A 23,832-nucleotide genomic window follows, 5' to 3' on the forward strand; every position below is an offset into this window, starting at 1 on the left:
ATCTGCAGAAGACTTTACTGAGCAGATCCCCATTCATTTTTTAAACAGTGCCTACAGCTTTATTTTATGTGCCTTTACGCTCCTCTCCTGCATCTTCATATTCGTTTTAATTAAACCTCCCAGTCTGATTCAAAGCTATCCCTTTATCATGCTAGAAACCCCACAAGAGTAACGCAGTGGTACTCAAGTGGATCAGTATGCAAATTCTTATTACCCTCAATTCTATTCTAATGATCAAGAATACATTTTATGCATTGGTGTGGTTTTCAAGTTTGTTTTCCCAAATATATATTTTTATGAATTTTAATGTATTTTTATTAGCAATGCTTGGGGTTAAAAAGCCTAATATTCAACCACAGATGGTTTCTTGGTGTAAATAAAAAAGCATTAATAAAAAATGTTCAATGCAGACATTTAGTAACATATTAAGCTATAAGACCATATTAAATTCCACATAGATAATTCTGACTACACATTTCCCTAAACTTGCTGGTTTCTTTTTACACATAAAGCCCTCAATTTAAGAGATTAGGAATGTGCTAGTTGCATAAAGTAAAATAAATGTTTATGTAAAGACCCCATGGCCAATAATACTTTTCAATCAGGGACTGAAATAGGGGCTGCTAACATATTGGAAATGCTATTCATTACTTAGAATAGCAAAAAATATATATCATCTGGTTTAATCGCAATTTAATTTAAATCGCTGCTCAAAACAAACCTTCTAAAAACTTGACTCAATAGTCTACAAACTAAATGTATAAAAAAAAAAATCATTTACATACCTGGTCTCTTGTGCAACGTTCTCTTGGCATTCTTGTGGTGGCCCATTCTCTCCTTTATCACCAAAATTACTGGACGTCTTTACTCCCAAACAGTAAACTTAGAGGAACATAGATTCCAAAATTATTTTATACTTTAGTTGGCATTTGTGCTAAAGAAAATCACCATGAGAAGTCCTAGACATGAATTAAATGGAATCCAATTTTTATGGAACGTTTGTTACCCTGGAGTGTAAGCTCCTGTGCCTAATGTATTGCTTTGTCTTCATCTGTCGATTCTAGTTTTGGCATACCCCTTGTATTGTAAGAACCACTGTGTTAATATAATATATTAAGTTAAAGATAATACCTTGCTTTAATTTGATTTCTACTTCCTTGTGCTTCTCTACCCTATGTCAATAATAACCCTCAGCCTTAATTGCCTCCATTATCTCAATTTACCAAGTGTATTTTGTTCATGAATTCCTCAACAGCCAACCTGGCTCCTCCCCAAACATTTTTAATTAAGCTTCTAAAAACATGACTACAATCGAAAAGTCATAAAAAATAAAAATATGGGAAAAAAATGATTCAACTTTTAAACATTTTTGTCTTAATTATTTTACTTTTATTACTGTTGCACCATTTATACAATTACATATATTTTCAATGCATCCATTTTACATCTTCCTTAATTTTTTTTTTGTATTTTTATTTTTTTTATTTTTTATATTACTTGTTTTCCAATAAGTGTTGTGTTGGTGTCTGTGACATAGAATGGAAGAAAAACTGGAACTGCAAATCAACGCAGACTTTTTTTTTTTTATTATTATAATTTCCACTGACCAATAAACAGAACTACAGGTGCACCCAACCACAGACATGCATTAATTCATCATGAGAAATCTAGGTAGACTAAGATGAGGATGCTTTTACTCCCAAAATATCTGGAGAGGAATAAGAGACAGCTAGAGTGGGTTCATTTGGAAAAAATTTGGCCATTATCCACTGCATTTAAAAAAAAAAAAAAAAAAAAAAAAAAAAAATACTATTGACTGCAAATAAAAAAAATAATCTTGTTTTAGAAAGATTTGATTGCCTTGGCACAAGCCCTATGGGCAAATTCAAGAACATTTCTCCTGCAATCTTATTGCAGAAGAAACAACAATATGCTGAATTACTTTACTTTGCAGCTGTTTAGATGTAAAAAGATTCACAAACAACTATCCTAAACTGGCATACCTTTTTGCTTTAATTTACTTGTTTTATTAACAAGAGTAGGTGGAATGTGTATTTTGTTTTTGTACATTTTTTCCCACAAAAATACTATTTGGATTTTTTTTTTTATATCCCATCTGGGCATTACATGTACTTATTTCAGATCTAAAATCAAGTTTGTTAGTATAGCTGAAAAAAACAAATAATCAAAAACAAAGAAGAAAACATCATTGCAGGTTGTTTTAAGTGGTTATTTCAAACAGGCTGTCCATTTTACTCTTGAACTGCTACGGTTTGATCAGAATTAGCTGCTGCGGCCTCAGGTGCTTTAACTTCATCAGCTGGTCCTGCAGGCTCAGAGGCCTTGGTAGTAGAACTAGGTGCTTCGGTTTCTGGAGACTTCACGGAAGATGGAGCAGCCTCACTGCTAGGTTTTGAGTCTGAAGCTGGGGCGGCCTCACTTTTGGCTTCTGGGGCTGAGGGAGCCTCAGTCTTTTTGGCTTCCCCATCCTCTTTGCTCTTGTCGTCTACTTTATTTGCTGCTGGTGCTTCTGAAGGCTGGGATACCTTTGCCTCAGTACTGGGCTCAGAGGCTTTTGGCGCTTCGCTGCTGGCAGCTGGAGCAGGAGCTGCAGCGGACTGCTCCTCTTGTTTAGAGACGGGTGGCTCAGTGTTCTGAGGTTCCACCTTAGCATCAGAGGAAGCCTCGGTCTTCTCACCCTCCGTTTTTTGCACTGTATCTTTATTTGGTGCATCATTCTCTCCTTCCTTGACTTCTGTTTTGTTCTCTGCAGGTTGAGAATCCTTATCATTCTTCTCATCTTTTGTTTCCTTTGCCTCTGCATTCTCTACAGCAGATTGGTTCTCCTCATTAGCTTTGGGTGCTCCTTCTTCCTCTCCATTCGCTCCTTCTGCCTTTTTGTCTTTGTCTTTAGATTTGTCATCATTTACATTGTATCCCTTCTTCTTCTTGCTCAACTTGCCTCCCATTATGAAAGCCCTGTAAATAAAAACATGCAAAACATTAAAAACTTTGACAACATTGTCAAAACAACGTATTTAAAATCATAAGGTCACTAGTTCTATTGGCAATGTCTGAATTAGACCTTCTGGTAGCATATTCTACACACAAAATCTATAAAAAAGGGTCTTGACACCAAACGTGTTTTTTCCCCACCAAGTAACTTCTCTACACAAGTGCCAAAAGGTTCCACGTAAAAATATTATTTCTTTAATGGTGACAGGTCCATTAGACTGCTTGTGTTCATTTTACATAACCATGTTACACAAAAACATTGTACCTTTTACCTTAAACAGACATTAACAGCACTTTCTACAACTATTTCAAATTTGCATTAGCCCAAAAGGAAAGACATTAACAACATTTTTCCCAACAGCAATCTTAACGGGAGTATAGATCACTCTAAGTCAGCCAATCCGCGTTTAAGCGTGACCTCATTCTGCCACAGCAAAACACTAACACAATCTTCCATCAACTCCAGGCATGACTAAATGTCACAAGCGATAAGCGTAAGCATACAGATTTTTAATCTCTACTGACAGGTAGGCTAAAACATTTTAGGCTTGATCTTCTTACATCACAATTTACTTGAGGACTAATATACCCTAAGAAAATGAAGATATTTGATTTGTTACAATCAGAGGTACTTTTCAAGAAAGAAAGAAAAAAAGTTACGAGGTGACCTCAATCTGGGTGGTCTGTTTCCGCTCTACACTTGCTGTGTTATGCAACAAGGGTTGAGTAGCAGCTAGATATTACTTGAATTCCAACAGTGGTCAGAGTGGTTGTAGAAAGACAGCAATGTCCCTCAACTTAAAATCCTATATGCAAAAGGCCAGGTTGGAGCGACTCTCTGGAAAACAATGCTGGCTAGAAACATAGTTTGGCACAACCTTTTACTCCCAAGGAGGGGATATAAACGTGCAAGACTTTGCCGCCACAATTGAAGAGATATGCGACGGCTGCTTGCCTACTGAGGTCAAGAGGAAATCACAGAAACCCACACACATCCAAAACGCAGAATTTTGCTGACCAGTTATTAATACATCTAAAATCAGGACAGTATAATTGAAAAGCAAGTACCTGAATAGGTCACACATTTGGGCTGAGAGCAGCCATAAGGCACACCGCGCGAACACCAAATGAGCTGTGCCTGACAACAACTCAAACCTACTTTTAGTGAGCAACCGCACATCTGTATTTTATCAGCTGCTGGCCTTAAAGTGCCAGGACTGATTTTACCTCAATAGCCCAGTACTGCATACAATAGATTCCTATTGACAGTCTCAGACTACATGGTTGTTTGAAAAAAAGAAAAAAAACGTGTTACCTGTTGTAGTTAAGGACAGTGAGAGAGACCATCCTTAATAAAACGTTTGCCTTTTATTTCTAATCTTCAAGCTAAAAAATATGTCCCTCCATGACACACGACAAAAAAAACCCCCCAAAAATCCTCAATAGAGTAGTAGTCACCGACTCGTTTCATCCATATTGCTGGTCTCTCTCACTGTCCCTAACTTCAACAGGTAGCACGTTTTAAGCCTGATTTTTGTTTTAAATGACGACTTGAAGAGGCAACAACTATTTAAGTGGAGTTGCTACACTCTATGGTACATAGTTGCTTGGCAAAGGAAGAATGGGGTTTTAAACTATAAAATGGTACAGGGAGCAATGTTTTAATGCATAAATAAGACAGCCCCATTCTACATGAGTAAAATAGCTTATTGATTCAAATAGTTGTGCTTTACTTAACACCACTGGAGTGTTAAAAGGGCATGCTTTCCTCCTGGCATTTAAAAGGTTAAAAGTAGCCAAGAAGTGTGTTTCAAAGATTTGGTATCATTACCACTCATACCCCCAGTAAGGAATGGCACAAAAAGATCCAAAACCCAACAAACCATCTATCAGTTCTAAACCAGTGGTTCTCAAAAGCGGCCTGCAAGCAGTCTGTGGTCCACAGAACTTTTTAGGTTTCCCATTAAATCATACATTAATGGGAGGATATGATGTTGAATCTAAAAATATATCTTATTTTTAGGTGAAAATCAATAAAATGTGACCTGCAGTGTATATGAAGACTGCAAGAGCCATAGGTCGGATGATCTTTGGTTTTGGTTATAAATAACTATATTGTAAAAGTTTGAGATTTTGAAATATGCAGAATATTATTATTTTTTTTTTTTAAGGACTAATCAGAGGCACAAGATCACAAATATTAGTAGGAGCAGTGAAAACACAATCACCGTTTGTAAAGAAGGAAGCAGGATACAAAATGACAGAAATGTGGATTGTGGTATAACTGCCGGGGAATAAAAACTAATCCTCTGTGACTCATGATTGGATAATCCGTTCTGCCAGCGAGAGGATTAAAATTAAAAATGAGAGTCATTCTTGTCATAGCCCAGCTTTGCACAATTACCAGAATCAATGAATTTACATTCCAAGACTACAATGTTTATTAGGGGAGGATGGGTGTTTAACAGGTAGGGACATGGGGTGTAATATGCTGTATATAGAGTCAAGAATAATCATTATAACCCATGTATTAATAACCAAATTATCCAGTACATGTTTAGTGCTTCACCTGAAGTCACTTATTTGTAGTTTTACATGTTACCTGGAACTTGCTGTAGATATCTTTCCATAAAACGTGTGGGGTTAAAATCTTTGCATAAATTATACTAACTGCCTTTGTTTGTATATCTAGGAACAGACAACAGAACAGGTGGAGGAGCTAGCTGCCAAACTCCTAGCTGGGATTAGCTTTTAAGAGACTTCCCAGGACAAGAAACCCCTCACCCCAAGAGCTCCCATAGAAGGTGCAAGGCTAAGAAAGTTCTAGAAGCACATAGGGATTAATTAATTAAATTTATAGCTGTTATGGTGAAAGCATTACCATTTCAAAATTCATTCTGAAGGGCCAACACTGGGAACTTTCTCCTGCAAGAAGGACTGAGCTGGTCCTACATAATGAATAGTTTAATGCGTGAAGAGGCTTTGAAGAAATCGCGCTGATTTATACATTATACAGGGTGAACTATGCTCTTCCTGTAGCAGAAGTTTTGTCTTGCAAATAGATAACATAGTTGGGGGCTAGCCCCAAATAGCATTGGAAGGGACAAAGGGTAGGTGGGACCCACACAGGTCATGTGTGCCTGGTCAAATACTGCTCCAACATTCAAAGATTAAAAGGGACACTTCATCATATGACATGTTTAGGCTGTTGCTTTTGGAAATGCATGGGGGCATTCCGCTGAATTCCCCATATGCATTTGCCCCTACCTCCTCCAGCTATTTTGCATGCAGTAAATTGTCCCTTTTAATTTATACAAGAGGACCTGATAATCAGATCTGAGTTATGAAGTCTCTGGATGGAATACTGAAGGCCCCTGGGTATGAGGATCAGAGAAATACACCTTTCATTGTAGGCTGATGGCACAACTGCAAATACTAGACACACAGGACAAAAAGGAGTACGTAAGGATTATAAATATCTTTTTAAAACATTACATTGTACACAGGTCATAAAAATGGACATATCTGGCCCAAAGCAAAGCATAACATTTTGATTGATGTATGGGATTCCAGCTGCGCAGTGCCTATTATCATGGCTGTTCAGGATCTGAAGTCAGAACTAAAATAATGGAATTTGCTACACAAAAACATACACCTTCCAGCCAATAACGGAGATAGTGGTTCACCTCGTTACAGTGTTTGCTTGTTGACAAAACTGGGCTATGTTCAGTTACTGGAGATAAAGCTTAACTCTAGGAAATGAAAATGCATTCCACCATACAAAGCAGTGGCACTGAATTCACTGCGATATACCACCTCTGTTACTATTCAGCTACTAGGCTACTCAATCATAACTATGGTAACCATTATAGGCCTCTCCCACTGCATCAACGGGGTCCGTCCACCGAACAATCTGTTTTAAAGCAAATTAAACCGTCAGCAGCCAATCACACATTTGTTATTTCAATGAAAGCTTAGCCCCTACTTCCACTCGACTTCACTTAAAGCTTATCTCCCGTTGACTTCAGATGTTGAAGAGCTTTAAAACAGCACTTATAACGTTAACACGTAGTTTGGGTAACATCAACGCGTTGGTTATCTCTCTAGCACTCAAAAGAATTAAAAATTGTGGCCGCTTCATCTGTTGTATTCAGCATTAATTCTGAATTCTTCCTCAGAAAAGTATTTTTTTTAAACATTTGCTTTTTTAATACACACCAAATAGTAGGTCCCAGTTTCATACCAACTATTGTATTTTCCTTCTCAAGCATATTAACCTTAACAATCACTCTTTGTTTTACAACACACCTGGGCATGAAGAAAAAAAAAAAAAAAAGGTTTATATCATCTGAAGACGACGACAACCTAGTGTAAGCTATGTAAATATATCAAAATACACTTAGGAAATGAATGTCTTAACCATTCATATTCTGTAAAGAAATTAAAATTTAAGTAGTTAATTTTTATTGTTTTCACATACTTCACAAAAATAGTCCAAACTAAAAAGTTGAAGGAACACAAAACTATTTTATCATTATTTTCCATTAAAAAAAAAAAAAAAAAAGAAGCTTATTAGAAAGGACACTACAGCACTTCAATGCATGTGACAGCTGTGTGGTCCATTTACATTTTCGGGAGGTCCCCCATATACGTGTGCAGTAAGGGGGTTAAAATTAGGACTAGAAATATTTAATACAAAATACATGAATCTGTGGAATTATCAGCTGCATGCTCACCAGCAAATATTTTGGGTTGGAATTACAACATCCATTGTAACCATGTCAGAAACAAGTACAGGTCTATTGTCGGTTTCACAAGTAATAACACATAAAAGTAAATACATTATTGGCTCAAACACTGCATCATAAAAATCTTATTCATTACAAATAGATTTGCTTGACTTGCCCTTGTTTGGTAAGCTGCAAAAAGAACTACCGTTATATGGAGACATGGAGCGGTCAACAGCGCATTTCTTTCTTCACATACCGAACCTTTCCAGCTAGTCTACTTGACATGTTGTAAGCTTCTGACCCTGAATACCTCAACAGCAAGTAAAAACACTTAAGAACAAATCTGGATCAGAAAATCAGTGGGTGGGGATGATAATGTCGGAGAGTTGGTGCAGATAGCTTTAAGGAGGCTTGGTGTCTTATTGGTTCTATAGGTACGGTATGAATAGTAGAATCTCAGAACAAAAGGACTTGCCCAGAGCTCTATCCCTCACTCTACCACATTGTATAGAACCCAGGAAAGAGTAGAGCTGGATGTAAAGGGGGTAAAGCCATAGCCTATCATTTCAGGTACCCATAGCAGGACAATGGTAACAGAAGAATACTTCTTTCTAAAAAGAATTGTTGCAACTGAACTATTGAATTTTTTTTTACCCAAGTAAGCATCACCAAGAGAATATATTTTATCTAAATAAAAATGTACCTTTACACAAAAAAAGAACTGCCATGTCAAAGTTCAAGAAAAGGTCAAAAAGCAATATAGGTCTCAAAATATGTATTTAGCTATACCAATTATATATTATATATAAACTCACAGCCTATGAGTGCTAATAAGAAATATGATATACACTTAAATAAAGAAAATATTCAGAGGCTGGGCAGACTAGATAGGCCGAATGGTTCTTACCTGCCATCACTTTCTATGTTTCTATAAGCAGAGGTTACCAATAAGAAGTTTGTAGCCAAACACATTTAAAGTCAAGTGAAAAATGTGTATCTGTATTCCAACAAAGAACGGATTCATACAGATCCTAGGGTTTGGCAATCAGACATTTCTGGCCAAGCTTCTAAGGGAGAAGCAAATGTAATTGGTACTTTGGACACATAAAAAGGCCATGGCACAGACTCCAGCGCCCTAGATTTGGCAATCTCTAAGAGCTTCCGACGAGTGTCGTCAGCAGTAGTTGAGAAGTTCACAACCTTGGTCTCATGGCCAAAATGGTTTTTGCAATAAAGAAAGGGAATTATTACAGTCACAACAGTAAATGTTGTTAACCTATATATTATATATATATTGCTGCATATTTTCTGCATATATAGCTGTATTTGTCCAAGAAAAGATTGGGTCTTTAGCAGAAAGTGATACCTTTCACATAATCCTTCAGGACCTCGGATCTCTTCTTCAAACTATTTTGCAAACTTTCTCTAGAGAAAATTCACCACATTCTTGAAGTGTTTTCACATTTCCTCCATTAAACACGATTTGAAAAGTATACAATAGGGAAGCCTATTAAATACATCTCTACTTGGCTATTGTTTGCTTTGTCAGGCTATGTGAATATTCCTATTTGAGATAAGCTTTTACACAACAGAAATCACAGAGGCATTGTTTATTTTCATTGATTACCGGTGGGAGAAATGCTTTCCAAAAGGGACTTGTTTTTAAGCTTGTGTATGGGAATGTGGCGTAAACACGCCTTGTTGGTAGACACAGTATTCTAGAAAACATATCCAAAGACTTTTGTAATTTGTACATTTTTTTAAAATAATATATTTTATAGTATGTATATTTTCTGCAATTAAATGGTTAAACAGCAATGTAACCAATTAATCAGGGATAAACAAACTTAGGTGCCAAGGGAAGGCTAGCAACCATCACCTCAGAGGCAAGCTCATTAATATTGCGGCTAAAGAAGAAACACCTGGTCCAAAAGATATTTTATCCAATGAAAGCATATAAACGAAATCTAGGAGACTACCTCATATTTCCAACTGCAAGACGGAAACAAAGATCAGGTTCTAAACCAAGCATAAACAGTAAAAAGAAAATAATAAACTCAGGTCACAATTATGAGTGGGTTACATAACTCTTGTAAAAAAGAAGAGACGTACATTTCTATGGTACTTATTAGCAGCAATATATTTTTTTTTTAAAAAGTGGGGGGAAAACATAATCCGTGCTTTTGCAATAGGCCCAGATATACAATAAAACAGTTATATATATGTATGTTAAGGGGGTACTTTGACCCTCTAATCACATCTCCTAACTGTCCCATTTTTCCCAGGACAGTCCCCTTTTAGAGGCACTGTCCTGCTTTCCCAAGGAGCAGTGAGGATCAACAGCCAATTGGGGAGATCCTCTTACCGCTACTGATCAGCCTACTGCTGCAACACAGACCTATTTTACAGAGGCCACAATGCCACCTAACAATGCTGGGAAGCTGAGCACTGCAAGGTGGCATGGCACTTAAGTTAAGTGGGAGGCTATGCCCTGGCATACCCTATCCAACATCCTAATGAAGGGTCCTCTAACAGACCTCTAACAGTTTCTCCCTCATCTCCTGTGCACCCCTTGCACAGACCTACACTGTGCATAGTTGGGTTCCATAGACAGCCCTGACGAGAACTCTTATCTTAACATAGTAAAGGTGCTCAACCCCAAATAATTTTTTCCTATATTTTATCTTAAGACAACAAAATTGCTGATGATGAAATATTTTAGACAAAGACATCGCTCAATTTTGTTTATAAAAATGTAGGGCTGCAACAACTAATCGATAAAATCGATAATAAAATTCGTTGGCAACGAATTTCATTATCGATTAGTTGAATCGATTATTATCGATTATAAAATGAGGGTTTTTTCAGAGCAAACGCTCTGAAAAATCCCCCTCATTATATAATCCGTTTAGTCTGACTCACCGTCTCACCGCAGCAGCTCCTACTTACTCCCCCTCCCTGTAATCACTGTGACAACTGGCCCCGCCCCTTCCTTCTCCAGGCCAGAACCACATGGCTGTGACACTCATCTAACTGTAAGTATATGTATATATATATATATATATATATATATATATATATATATATATATGTGTATATATGTATGTAATATATATATATATATATTTGGGCTACTGAAAGTTAGGGGAGGTGGGGGTTAATTTAGGGGCAGTTATGGTTAGTGGGGTGTTTAGGGTTAATTTAGGGGCAGTTATGGTTAGTGGGGTGTTTAGGGTTAATTTAGGGGCAGTTATGTTAATAGGGTGTTTAGGGTTAATTTAGGAGCAGCTGTGGTTAATGGGGTGTTTGGGGTTAATTTGAGGCAGTTGTGGTTAATGGTGTGTTTAGGGTTAATTTAGGGGATGCTGTGGTTGATGGGGTCTTTAGGGTTAATTTAGGGGATGCTGTGGTTAAGGGGGTGTAAGGGTTAATTTAGGGGCAGTTATGGTTAATGGGGAGTTTAGGGTTAATTTAGGGGAATCTAAATCCTGGGGGCAGTGAAGTGACATATCTGGGGGTATAAGGCATATACAGTATATAAGGCATATGTGGGGAGGGCAGTGTGGCATGTCTGGGGAGGACGGAGTGGTGTGTCAGGGTGTATAAGGCATATCTGGGGGTAGAGAAGTGGCATATCTGGGGGTAGAGAAGTGGCATGTCTGGGAGGCAGGGTGGCATGTCTGGGGAGGATGGAGTGGGGTATCAGGGGATATAAGGCGTATCAGGCACAGTGGCAGATGTGGGAGGCAGCGTGGAGTGGCAGATGTGGGAGGCAGCGTGGCATTTGTGGGAGGCATTGTGGAGTGGCAGATGTGGGAGGCAGCATGGCGTGGCATATGTGGGGAGGGCATGGTGGCATGTCTGGGGAGGATGGAGTGGTGTTTCAGGGGGTATAAGGCGTATCAGGCACAGTGGCATGTGGGGGGTAGAGTGGAGTGGCAGATGTGGGAGGCAGCGTGGCGTGGCATATGTGGGAGGCAGCGTGGAGTGGTATATGTGGGAGGCAGCGTGGAGTGCTGTGGTAGGCAGTGTGGCATATGTGGGGGGGCAGCATGGCATGTCTGGGAGGCAGCGTAGCAAGCCTGGGCTCAAATGTGCATATATTGGGGGGCTGGTTGGGAAATAAAGACAAGAAATGTATTATCAAAGTTTTTTTATTCTGCTGTTTGTATTTAACATCATTTGTTTAGTAAATTATTTTAAATAAATGAAAAATTTACATTCATTTTTTTTATCCGATTAATCGAAAAAATAATCGGCCAACTAATCGATTATTAAAATAATCGTTAGTTGCAGCCCTATAAAAATGTAGGCACAGCTTAAGGCCATGTGACCACTTTATCAGATGTTGCTACGGTAGGAGGGATAGGTGGCCATGACTTAAATGCCGCATGAACCAACATTTTCCCAGGTGACTCATGGAGTGCAGGTCTAGAAGTAATGTTCTTCAGTTTTATGCCAAATGTAAATAAACTATTATATGGTTAATACAGATGAAACTGCTTTTACAACAAAACACGTTGTTTTTACTGTATTGATGAACTAAACAGTATATTAAAGAAAAGGGTTTCTAAAATTCTACATAAATGTAGTTTAGTGGCATGGCTCGCAATAGCTATTCAGTATAAGAACACTGCCACTTTCCAGAAAAACATTTGGAACTCATTAAATTACTTGAACTGTGTCTGGAACTATCTGCTTCCAACCTATTTGGCACCCAACTATCTGAAACAAGCCAAACTCATCGTTTTTGTGACTGACAACATTCACTTCACTGCACTTCTATAATACATAATGAGTACATGTTGGCACAGCAATATTTTGCGGCTATTACCGGTGGTTCACATGAAATGCTACTAGTATATTAAAATTAAAACATTTATTTACACAGAGGCTAAAACCTACATTTATATGTACATCTAGAATTACATAGAGAGCTTGACAGTCCCAACACGACGTGGTGTTGGTTGGTCTTCAACTTTTGACTTGTTTCTGATTTTCAATTTTACTTCTGGGTTTTTTTTTGTTTTTTTTTTTTAATACTGGCTATTAGAAAGTAACAAAAAACCCTCTATGGTGGCATCTAGATATTTCAAGGGGCACTTTATCGATTTAGAGCTGTTTTGTAAGGTGGTGACACACTGCCAACTTCAAAGGCTTTCACCACCCTGTAGGTAAACTCAACTCTGTTAAAAGAAGCCGTGTGAACATTAATTTATGCTTAATTTAACCCCCAAGTCGCCACAAAGAAACATTCTGTGGAGACATTTAGTACTGCTCTTTTTGGCTTGATGTCACTTTCACGTCTCATTGTTAAACACAGTACAGAGATAAATTCCCACTGTTTGTTCTCTTTACCTATTGTTTGCTCATAACCTCATATGCCACATTTCTAGTTTCTATAAAAGGACTATTTAAGAATTACAGTCCTTTGTTTTATCTCATTGACCATCACTATAAGAAGCACAGTCATCCCACACCCATGCACATGAAGTTTGCACCGAGTTTATTGAACACACCTAGAACAAACACATCCCACTTTTGATATATTTTATGAATGTGTATTCATAATGTGAGTCAGTGTCCCAGGGAAATTATCATTGCAAATAGTTACCCTGGCAAAATCCAAAAAGCATGGTACAATGCAAATATAGGTGAACCATTTCTACCTCCCTTACACTACTAGCAAAAGCCGCCTACACCCGGTTTCTCTTACTAGATTTCGAGCATATCAGCTTTTCAAATGTCTTCCAAACATCTCCACCAAAGCTTGATTATTAAGCCTACATGACATGTATACTACATATAGATTATTTTCAGATTGCAGGGCGAGGTTAAGAAAATCCTTAGATATAAAAGATGCCGCTTATACTGAAGATCAAGGAGTCAGAAGGACTTTTTAAGGAATCAAAACTCAAAATTACGATTTGTGTTCTAAACATTAATCCAAATGGGGTTCACTGAATAAGAAATACGAGTTTTTACAAGTCATACAAGCTTTCTGGATTTCAGAGGATTACTCTTTAGATAGAATGAGAAGACCCGCATGTCCCTAAACTTATTTGCCTCTATATCTTTTTCTCTGTGGTCCACTAAAAGGGATCAACTTCAACTAAAGACTAATCTCTCTTGGACGGCTTTACCAGATTCTCCTTACCATCCCACCCTGCTACTTTCATTGTAACTTGTCTTCCACAATTATGTTTTTCCAGTCTCTGGCACACAGATACTGGTTGATCATGATGGAAGTTGCATAAAACCAGGACTTCATCGGAATGGCCATAAATCATGTGCTCAGCGTCGTGCTTGGTTGTAATCAAATATCACATGGCTGCCTACAATGACGACCTGAAGTTGAACAAAGATTATAGAACAATGTGACCTGATATCTTCAATGCTACAATATACTACTATATAGAAATAATAAAAAAAAAAAAAAAAAAAAAAAAAAATGAAGAGACTTTTCCTTTTTATATTACAGAATATAGGCCGCACCCCTAAAGTTTGGCGTTAAAGAAAATGCAATAATAATAAAAAGCAAAACAAGGAAACATTACTAGAAAGCGACAGTGTTTTTTCACTCAATGTCTACCTTCCTTGTCAGCTGTCTTTCATTTGTCCCTATGTGTTCAGTCCCGACTCCCAGCACAACGGAGCTTCCAGGAACACCTGCCCCCTCAGTTGTAGGAACGGGGGAGAGGATGTACCAATGACTGCAGAAGTACCCTAAGAAGCCATAATGTTGTAGACAGATTTGGAGCGAAAGTGCAGAATTGAGTCTCTTTCTCTGCAAATCCGTATTCAATATTATGGCTTCTTGGGGTACTTCCGCAAAAGAGCAGAGTAATGGGGACAACCTCTTACGAGTTCCTCCAAATGGGAGCATGGTGTGTCCAGAAGCTTGACCTTTTTGCAGAAGTGCGGCGGAAGTTAGGGCTGAACACACACAAGGACTAGCGTTAGAGAAGCGAAGCCACGTGAAAGGAGACGGAAGTGGTCTCCGCATAAGGGGGACAGCCTTAATTTAAATAGGGACAATGAGATGCTTTATCACTAAACCATAAGGTAATAACTGAAGTGCAATTGCCAACCTTTATCAGTTGTGCCATCACCAAACAATGAGAAAATGTAGACGTTATATTTTTTTCTGAGATAGAAGCTAAAGAAACAAAAAAACCTGAAAAGCTATAAAACACTTTATACCCGAGGGGGCCATAGCCCAATATTTTATTGTTCGCTTATACTCTTGGGTTTATTCACTTATGGGAGAGCTGAGCTTCAGCTGCCTTACTTCACTATTAATTATGAGGTCCAAGCTCAGTGAGCTTCTACTGCAGGAGATAGCCTTGCACTGTATAATGTATAATTCAGTGAGTTCTTTAAAGCTACTTACACATTGAATAACCCAAACATATGAAAAGATCGTACCTAGTAATCTAAACAGCAAAGTGAAAGTGGTGGTATCATATGTCTTTAAATCCTATATTGTAATGAACAAGATAAACATTTTATTTATTCTTTTATCTTATGCAAACTGGTGGTTCTTAGCCACTCAAATGACTTCTGAACATAATTTTGGAGAGTTAAGCTAAGGGAACTGGTACAACATATCTGCAGAGTTTGGGGGTGCAGTGCAACCGCTTCAAAAGCCAATAAAATTCTTCTCACTGGACCATACCATTGCTGTGGTGATAGGACCACTCTACCCAAGAAATTGAAGCCCCTGTACCATGTTCCCTTCAGGACTTAACTATGTTTTTATCAGAGAGGAAAAAGTTACAGATCACATAACTAAGTTACAGGTACATTTAATAATAATAATTTAGTATCAAATTAGGACTCAAAATAAGGTTCTCGCAAACGCTGGTAAACAAATTACATTTTTAATGCATTTGCTGTCTAATTTACACCTGATGGTTTGGCAGTTAAATCAATTTTTTAAACACCCAATTGAGGTCCAACCCATATGCTTACTTGCAATATTGTATATTCAATAGCTTAAAACACCTGATCATGGACGTCAGCCATGCAGGACATAGACAACAACTCTAGTCTATCCATGCCAGTTACTCTCTGGTAATGATATGAGTTGCGGTGTTAAGCTCCCATCACAAATATCCAGCCAGATGATAGGAGTTGCTTTGAGAGTTAAAGTTACCTAATCAGCAATATCCACTTGCGGGCAATTAGTAAAACAGTAAATGAGGCTACCTAAAGTGTCCTTCAAATATAGAAAAAACTGCTAAGTGCTGCTTAAACAACAGAACATTGAATCTGATAATATGGCATGTATAAAAGATATTGGAGAGAAAAGCAAGTTAAACATACAGAGAAATAAACACTTACCCGGACAAACGGTACTATCTATCTGTATCAACAAGCACGCCGGCAAACGCAGGAGTCATTTGCTGAAAACAGCAGGCGGTGGAACGGTTCTGTACTTTCTTTCAGTGGATCAGGTGCTGTCTTCTGAACCAGTTTGGTCGCTGCGAGGCTTTGAAACGTAACCACCCCTAACACGATATGACCAAAGCTGCCAGGAGCTAATCTACACTAGAATTTGCAATTATCTGGAACAGTATACACACTGTTCTTTGTATTACGGAGGTGGGGTCGCTATCAGCCCTCTCTACTCAATGAAATGAATCGTTGGAATCTATATGAAGGTTACCAGCCCTCCCCTTAAAAAAAACATATTACAAAGGGGGAGGTAGTGACTAATTAAATTACAACATTTCGGAACTAAACCAATATATAGTAACATAAAGTACAGGCTTTGATCTAAGGTACATGCGTACAAGTCCTTACGTAAAACAAGGTGATCCAATTATTTTTTCTTGTTTTATATAACATGAGTATTTATTAAATAAAGGGGCAGTGAAATTCAAAGTGAACTTCTGCCTATTCTGCTGAATTTAAAGGGACACTCCAGCCATAAGCACTTTAATGCATAAGATAGCTGAATGATCTTTTTATTTGTTCATGTTTCCATTACCTATTATTTGGGGTGCAGCAGATGGGGGGGGTGCAAAACACTGGCTCACAGAGGAGGCATTCTGTTGCAGCTGGGGAGCTGCAGCTTCTCACTATGGTAAGTTCTATTATTGTTTCTTGTGGCAGGATTAAAGAATGCATTTTAACCCCTTAATGACAAAGCCAGTAAATGTACGGGCTCAAAATGCATTGTTTTCAATGGGTTTAGGGACCGCCCATTGTCCTTAAGGGGTTAGAAATGTTTAAAAGTATTTTTTTTTTCAGGAGGTTGAAGTGTCCCTTTTAACACTAATCGCCAATTACAGAATTAGGAACATTGCTCTATTATTGTAACCACCATGGTCATTTCCCTTTAACTCAAATTTGACGACAGTATGTCGAAATACCGTATTACACATAATGACTTGCATTAGCCGTAATCCTATGTGCAATGGTTGTAAACTCATGAGAGGCATCACATGAAAGGATTGCTTTATGTGTATACATCTTACGGATATAGTAAGCAGGATATACACAATATGAAATTTGTGATGGGGATTTAGCAATTGGAACTCTGAAACATGTGAGTACAGAATGTCAAGGATTGACTAATAATTTGAACTACCAACACAAATCAGTAGTCAAGCATGTGACCGTTATGAGTTGTAATGCAAAGCATGATTATGGGTTAATTTGTAAGCTAAAGTGGCCAAATTTCTACACACAAAGAAGAGATTTTCTGTGTGGTTGCGATGGTATCAGTGCTGCCATGAATGATATATTTTGTAGGCATTGCCAGTTAAAGAGACACCTGGATACGTTACCTTGACCCACTAATCAGCCATCACACTGCAGAGAGGGTATGTGGCGAGACCACCTTCTTTAAAACTTTGTGATTTTTTTGGTTAAAAAGGTCGTTACCCAATCTTATATTTTACAGTTCATAGTCTGAAATATGCCTGTATAATGTGTTTTCTTAAACTTATATTAGAAACCCTTGTATTAGTATACCACATCAGCAGCCACCTTAGCTTCCAATAATTTGATTATTCCTCCCCATTAAGTTATTGCTGCTCTGCTTCGTAGCTTTTATTGGTGAAGCTGTGCTACTTAAGGTAGTTCCAATGGTAAAGCAACGCTGCACGCTCTCCCCCTCATCTGTTAGTAAGGATTAAAATGCATGATGAGCTGAACACACCTGTGACAAAGGCTTATACAAATACCTGTCAGTCTAGCCCAAAGGTGCTATTCCACCTCCAATCTGTTAACTAGATTGTTAAGTTTGATTGCAAAAAAGATTGTTTCTGGATCGAGTTCAGGTTTTGGGTAATAACAGGAGTGGTGCGTCTAGGTCTTTAAAGCATTCGGTTTAAAGAGCCTGATGCATAATCCTGTTATTACCTAACACCCCAACTCTATCTATTAACAATCTTTTTTTCCATATACTTAAACCTGTAGTTACACGACACACTTAGTGAATAGTGAATGTAAAAATGTAGAATAGCGAATGTAAAAATAACATTACATGGTTCTACTTTCCTGACAAAGTGGGGACTCAACAGTGCTTCACAGACTGAACAGCGCTTTGCTGACTGGTACCTCAGACCAATAAGCTTCATTTTATAGATTTTGCCCACAAATACCATCAATTGCCATGGTGAGTCTGACATTGTTCCCAAGTTTGTGTGTCATTGCTCTACACTGTAGTCTAGAGTTGAAATAACTTTTGAGCTAATTAGGATGATCACACTGTCTTTCACTGCAAACCTTGGCGAACTTCAACATTTAGTCCTTTTTTTTCCAGAGACATTTAATCAATATCACCTTAACAACCAGGAATACTGTAGGACTTTCATTCAAAGTCCCCTTAGTTAGGTTGTGTTGGCCTTCTGCCAAGATCACATTAGTTACGACTGATAACAATGGTATGACACCTGCTTAATGAAACCTGACCTGTAGATAATGTATCCGTGGGCCTCCTGCAGTGATTGCAGCTAAAAAACTCAAAAAAATCTGCCTGTTTAGTATTTGTATTAACACAACTCTCTTTTTTTTAATCTCTACCTAAAATGTCATAGGTTGAGAGTTGACATAATGATGTACGGTTAGCTGAAGCACACAATGGGATATGCAAATAAGAATATATTGTTTTCTAAAATAATGATGCAAACAGTTAACATCCAGTTAACAGCTACTGTATGTTTTAGAAATACGCACACTTGGGCGATGTAAAATGTAAAGTTTAGCCATTCTCCTCCCCTGTCTCCTTGCTTGAGCAAGCGTATATCTCTCACACAAGGCTCAGAGAACCATGTGCTTTACAATAGGGAATTGAAATGCCTGTTGCAATCCAGATCACATGCCCTGAGTCAGACTGACGCTTTCCTTAGTGGCTAGTCTGTATGGTTTGGGTTGATAACATTAGGGACATGTACAAAATAAAATACTTCTAAATGAGCTTAAAGGGACACCCCAGTCATCCTATTTACTTTAATGCATGAGAGGTACGTTTGAATTTGTGACCAGTGCAAATACATGGAGGAAATCCCTCCATTAACTACCACCCCCTCCAGCTATTTATCATGCCAGAGATCAGTGGCGTAACTAGAAACTACAGTGCCACATTTGCCCCAAACAGCTTGTGAGTGCCAACTTTTCCCCAAGCAGCTTCAGAGAAACCCTAACCCCAAACATCCTGCCTGTGTCATCTTTACCCCCAGCTTATCAGTACCCCATATAGCTTATCTGTACCATCTTTGCTCAAAACAGCTGTTCTGTGTCATCATTGCCCTCAACCAGCTTGTCTGTGCCATCATTGCCTCCAAACAGCTTGCCTGTGCCTTCTTTGCCTCTTGCCCGCCCTCCAACATACACTATGACACACATATGTAAACAAACACAAATTTCCACATGCTAACACATACTTACCCATACTCACTAATACACATGTACACACTCATTGTAACACACATACTCCCTCTTTCACCACTCCACCTCACACTACTTTCACTTACATGCACACACACAAGCACATACACATGCATGCTCACACACACACTTCCATGCTCACCTGCACTTACACACAGACTTCCGTTTTGGTGGACAAAATGGAAATGTGAGGCACTCAAGTTGCTTATACTGTAAAACTACTTTGAAGTATAAATGTATTTTAATTAAAAAAAAAACTATACTGTTTAATAACCTGCTCCAACCATTCAAGTTATATTTTGTATTTTATAAATACTGTTCTCGAAGCATTCACAGAGACACAACATTAATTTATTTATGTATGATGTAGCCTACATGTAGAGAGACGGGTGTCTATGCAAAAAGGCAAGTCTGTAAGCAAATTTCCAGACAAGTGTACATTAAAATAGGGTTCTAAAGAGCAACATAACCAAATTACATAGACACACCCAAATCTTTTCAAGTACTAGAATCCAAAACTATTGTCCGAAAGAGTATTGGGCTCTCGTAGCAAGTCTAAGCTTTAGGGATCAAGCAAAACCAACTCCAGTTATGAATATGTCAGCGTGATTGGAATTATTTCCTGTGATTAAGACTGTTGGTGTCACCTATTTTACTGAGTAAACAATTGACATTTTTAATTGTTTTATGACTGTTATCGGATCCTTTGGCAACCCAGCCAATAGATTTGCACATAGTGAGTAATTAAATAAATAGCAACGGTTAAAAACAATTTCAGTGACGGGTAAAAACATTTTCCTATTGCTGTCCTGTCTTCTATTTAAAAAATTTAAGCAATTTGTATGTGTGTGTAGTATACCGTATTTATATATATATATATATATATATATTTATAGCACACGCATACATACATACATACATACATACATACATACAATGGAGTTATGTTTTAAGAACCACTGTTCTATAAGTTACTAACTAGACCAAACTTAACTAGTAGTGTTGCTTGTTCAATAAGACAACCGCCACTCTTGTCAGCCATGTCTGCTCTAGAGCAGTGATACATTGGTTATCAACATTCTTAAAAGGAACAGAGCAGTCCCTCCAACAAAGGGAGCTTAAAGGACAAATCACAGCAGTAAGCCAGCTGTGAATAATGTATAGCTAAACTAGTAACTTTTAAGGAATAGTCTATATTACCTATGCTTTCGTACATTTTGTTTTTAATGCATAGAGATTTCAGTAAGCTGAAATGTTCAACTCTCCAGCAAACCCTTTTTTTAATAAATAGACTCTATCATGTATGAACCCAGAAATTGGTTGGTATTTCCCAGGGATATATCACAGCTGATGTTCGGAATTCACACTGTGAATTGAGCTATTAAGCTGTGCAACAGCCAATGTACAACGCCTGCCAATGTTGCTACAGTATATTAACACTCAAACAATTTACAGTTATGGATTAAAAAAATAAGTGGCAAGGTAGCTTAATAACCATGGTGATTATGATTTGTTAAATGGGCACTTTGGCCTTAAAAATCGCCTGCATCAGAAATAAGTTAATTACTTTTTGTATCCAGTATTTAATATGCTGTGAAAACACTGAGATTGGCATATGGATTCTAGGCAGGACTCTGAGCTGCTTCAGGTCATGTAGTTATAACAGGTGGCAGCATTTCAGAATTTATTTCAGCTTTGCCATGTAGTACTTCATAAATTAGTATCCTACTAGGATGTATATTGATTAATTTTTCTCATATTGTTAATATTTCATGTACATTATCCTTGGATAATTAAAATTATAATGCTGCCAACTATATAATTATTATAAGTGTCTTCATGCTAACCTTCTCCACACCATTCTTGGTCACATTCTGAATAGATGCGGGTCAAATCACTCTTTAACTGGGCACCCGCAGGTTTTCAGGGGCTGCCCTGAGTGAAATATTCACTGTTTGGGTTCAAGGTACTGAGGGATTATTAGAGGTGGACAATTTGGCTTGGCTCGTGCTTGTACTCCTAGAATCCTGATAAGTCAGGCAAGGTGTCAGTTTCTAGCTTTAGTCCATACTAGCTTGCCAACTGTATTTCCTAAATAGGTTGTACATGAAACTTATCTGGGCTCTTTATGTTTTCGGAACTTTTAGTGCATCAAACCAACTGTTGTATTTATGAACTTTAGTTATAAAGGACGACTTCAAAATTCCACATCAGCTTTCTACTCTCTTTCCTTGTAGTACAGCCAAATGATTCCCTAAGGCTTCACACTGTAAAGCAGATTATCTTTATGAGAAGAATTTTTAATTTTACCATCTTAATATTTTTACAAGCTTACACAAGAAAATATTGCCTGAGTATTAATATAAACAAAATCTATATAGCAAAAGCCGCATAATTTTAACATTAAGATTATACAATCTAAGACGTAGGCAATTTTGGGCTGAGCAAGTGAGTCTTACGTCCTTAATCTTCATAAGACTGACTATCTCAAGGACGCATTAAGACCACTAGATAAACACTGATTTGTCTGCATGCAATAAAACAATTATAGATTAGAAATAAAAACATCGAATATTCCACATCAAATAAGCATGAATATAAACACATCTTACACAACATGCTCACGGTCCACCATACAATCAAAATATAAAAAAGAGGCAATTGCACAGTTGAGCGTTTTAATCTTTGATGTTTTATTGGCATCCTGAAGCAAGTTTCTCTTCAACTCAAACTAGAGTCATTGATTCTCATTAAAATTTGAGCTGCACAATCAAACAAAAAAGCAAAAGATGTCTAGGGGAAAATGAAACGCATATTGAGATTTTATAGGTAATTCATTACTTTCTTCACTGTAACGTGTAAATGGTAGAGGACATTATGTTATATCAGTACTATAGCCAGTTCTGTAGACCTTACACCTATTGACAGCAATTCAAATGTTATGGTTGGCTTGGTTCAGGTTCATCAAGCAGGACAGGTCTATATTCTTTTCACAGGGTTGGCCCAACATGACCCTTAACACTGTACAGGTCCACTCAGCAACGTTAAGTGGCCCCCACAGTGGTTGTGTGGCAAGGAACTGAAGCTAGGTAAGCTTACATGTGATGGAGTGAGTATGTCTGTGCCAGTGTACCTACAAGTCATTGCTTAGTGATTAAACCTCAACGTGTTATTATGCGCTTTCTCCAAACGTGTTCTGCATCTGTATGAAACTTGAGATACTAATTGTCCATCAGATTCAAAAGACACGGACAGGCATAGATGATATAGTTCTAGATATAACATTTCTGGACAGTTAGAAGCAAATTAGATGAAGAAAATGAGAATTATAAATTCAGAAGTGCTATATTTGGGTGAACGTTCTCTTTTCACAAGCAGTTACAGATCAACCTAAAACACCCAATTGGCATGTAATTTGCCTACATGGCTAGTATAAGCTCCTCAACTGCTCCAATGTTTCTGTGAGTTTGCTCATTTTAGGAGTTTATTTGTATACTCTTGCGTGAGTTTTTACAGAACAAAATACTTTGCAGGATAGCGGTTACTTTATATCCCTGACTCCTGCTGACCAATATACTGACTGCTACGGTGATAAGACCACTTTTCAAACGCTGTACTTTTTATACATAACCCCTATTATACCCTAAATTGTGTAGCGCTGGTACTTTGCCAATTGGGCCCAAAGCATTACTATGCATTTGTACTGAAGCCATTCTTGTGTCTCCTAACTGCCAGGACACCCTGTGTGAGGCAAAATAATATTCTTGTGCGAAAGCGGATCACAAGAAGAGATTCAATACTACTTGAACTGATGCCCATTAGTGTTAGTGTTTCCTGTATATCTTTAGAATGGTGGTTTTGTGTCCGACATGCAAATCTTCCTATTTTACTATTCGTCGGGAGTACATCAAACATACTGTAACATTTCATGTGTATTTAGGAAAGAGACAGATTCTTTTCCTTCCTGTTATTCCTTCTAACGTCCCTTATGGTTGCAAATTACAGAGGCTTTATTGAGGTGATTTCGGAGGATTACCGAGCTCCAAACGCTATTAAATTCTCCAATGTAGCAACGGCCGAGCTTTAGAGAGTGAGGTTAGTTCAGCCCATAAGGATTGTATAAGGCTGACAGTAAATTTCAGTCCGAACGCTATTAAAATCATGCATGTGTATATATGCATAAAAT

General features: G+C 37.8%; 1 protein-coding gene across 3 annotated transcripts in view; it reads right to left on the bottom strand.

Annotated features, from left to right (window-relative positions):
- Nucleotides 1–1,366: 1,366 nt before the first annotated feature.
- Nucleotides 1,367–23,832, bottom strand: part of BASP1 (brain abundant membrane attached signal protein 1) — a 267,975-nt gene continuing 245,509 nt past the window's right edge. For 2 of the 3 annotated variants that reach the window (XM_053466321.1, XM_053466320.1), the window contains one exon: nucleotides 1,367–2,979. In XM_053466321.1, the coding sequence (XP_053322296.1) occupies nucleotides 2,253–2,969 (717 nt within the window). In that variant the 5' untranslated portion in view covers nucleotides 2,970–2,979 and the 3' untranslated portion in view covers nucleotides 1,367–2,252. Of the gene's footprint in view, nucleotides 2,980–16,091; nucleotides 16,274–23,832 lie in introns of those variants that run through there. The other variant, XM_053466322.1, reaches the window with a different exon arrangement.

The sequence above is a fragment of the Spea bombifrons genome, chromosome 5 (genome assembly GCF_027358695.1).
Source record: "Spea bombifrons isolate aSpeBom1 chromosome 5, aSpeBom1.2.pri, whole genome shotgun sequence".
Taxonomy (NCBI): domain Eukaryota; kingdom Metazoa; phylum Chordata; class Amphibia; order Anura; family Pelobatidae; genus Spea; species Spea bombifrons.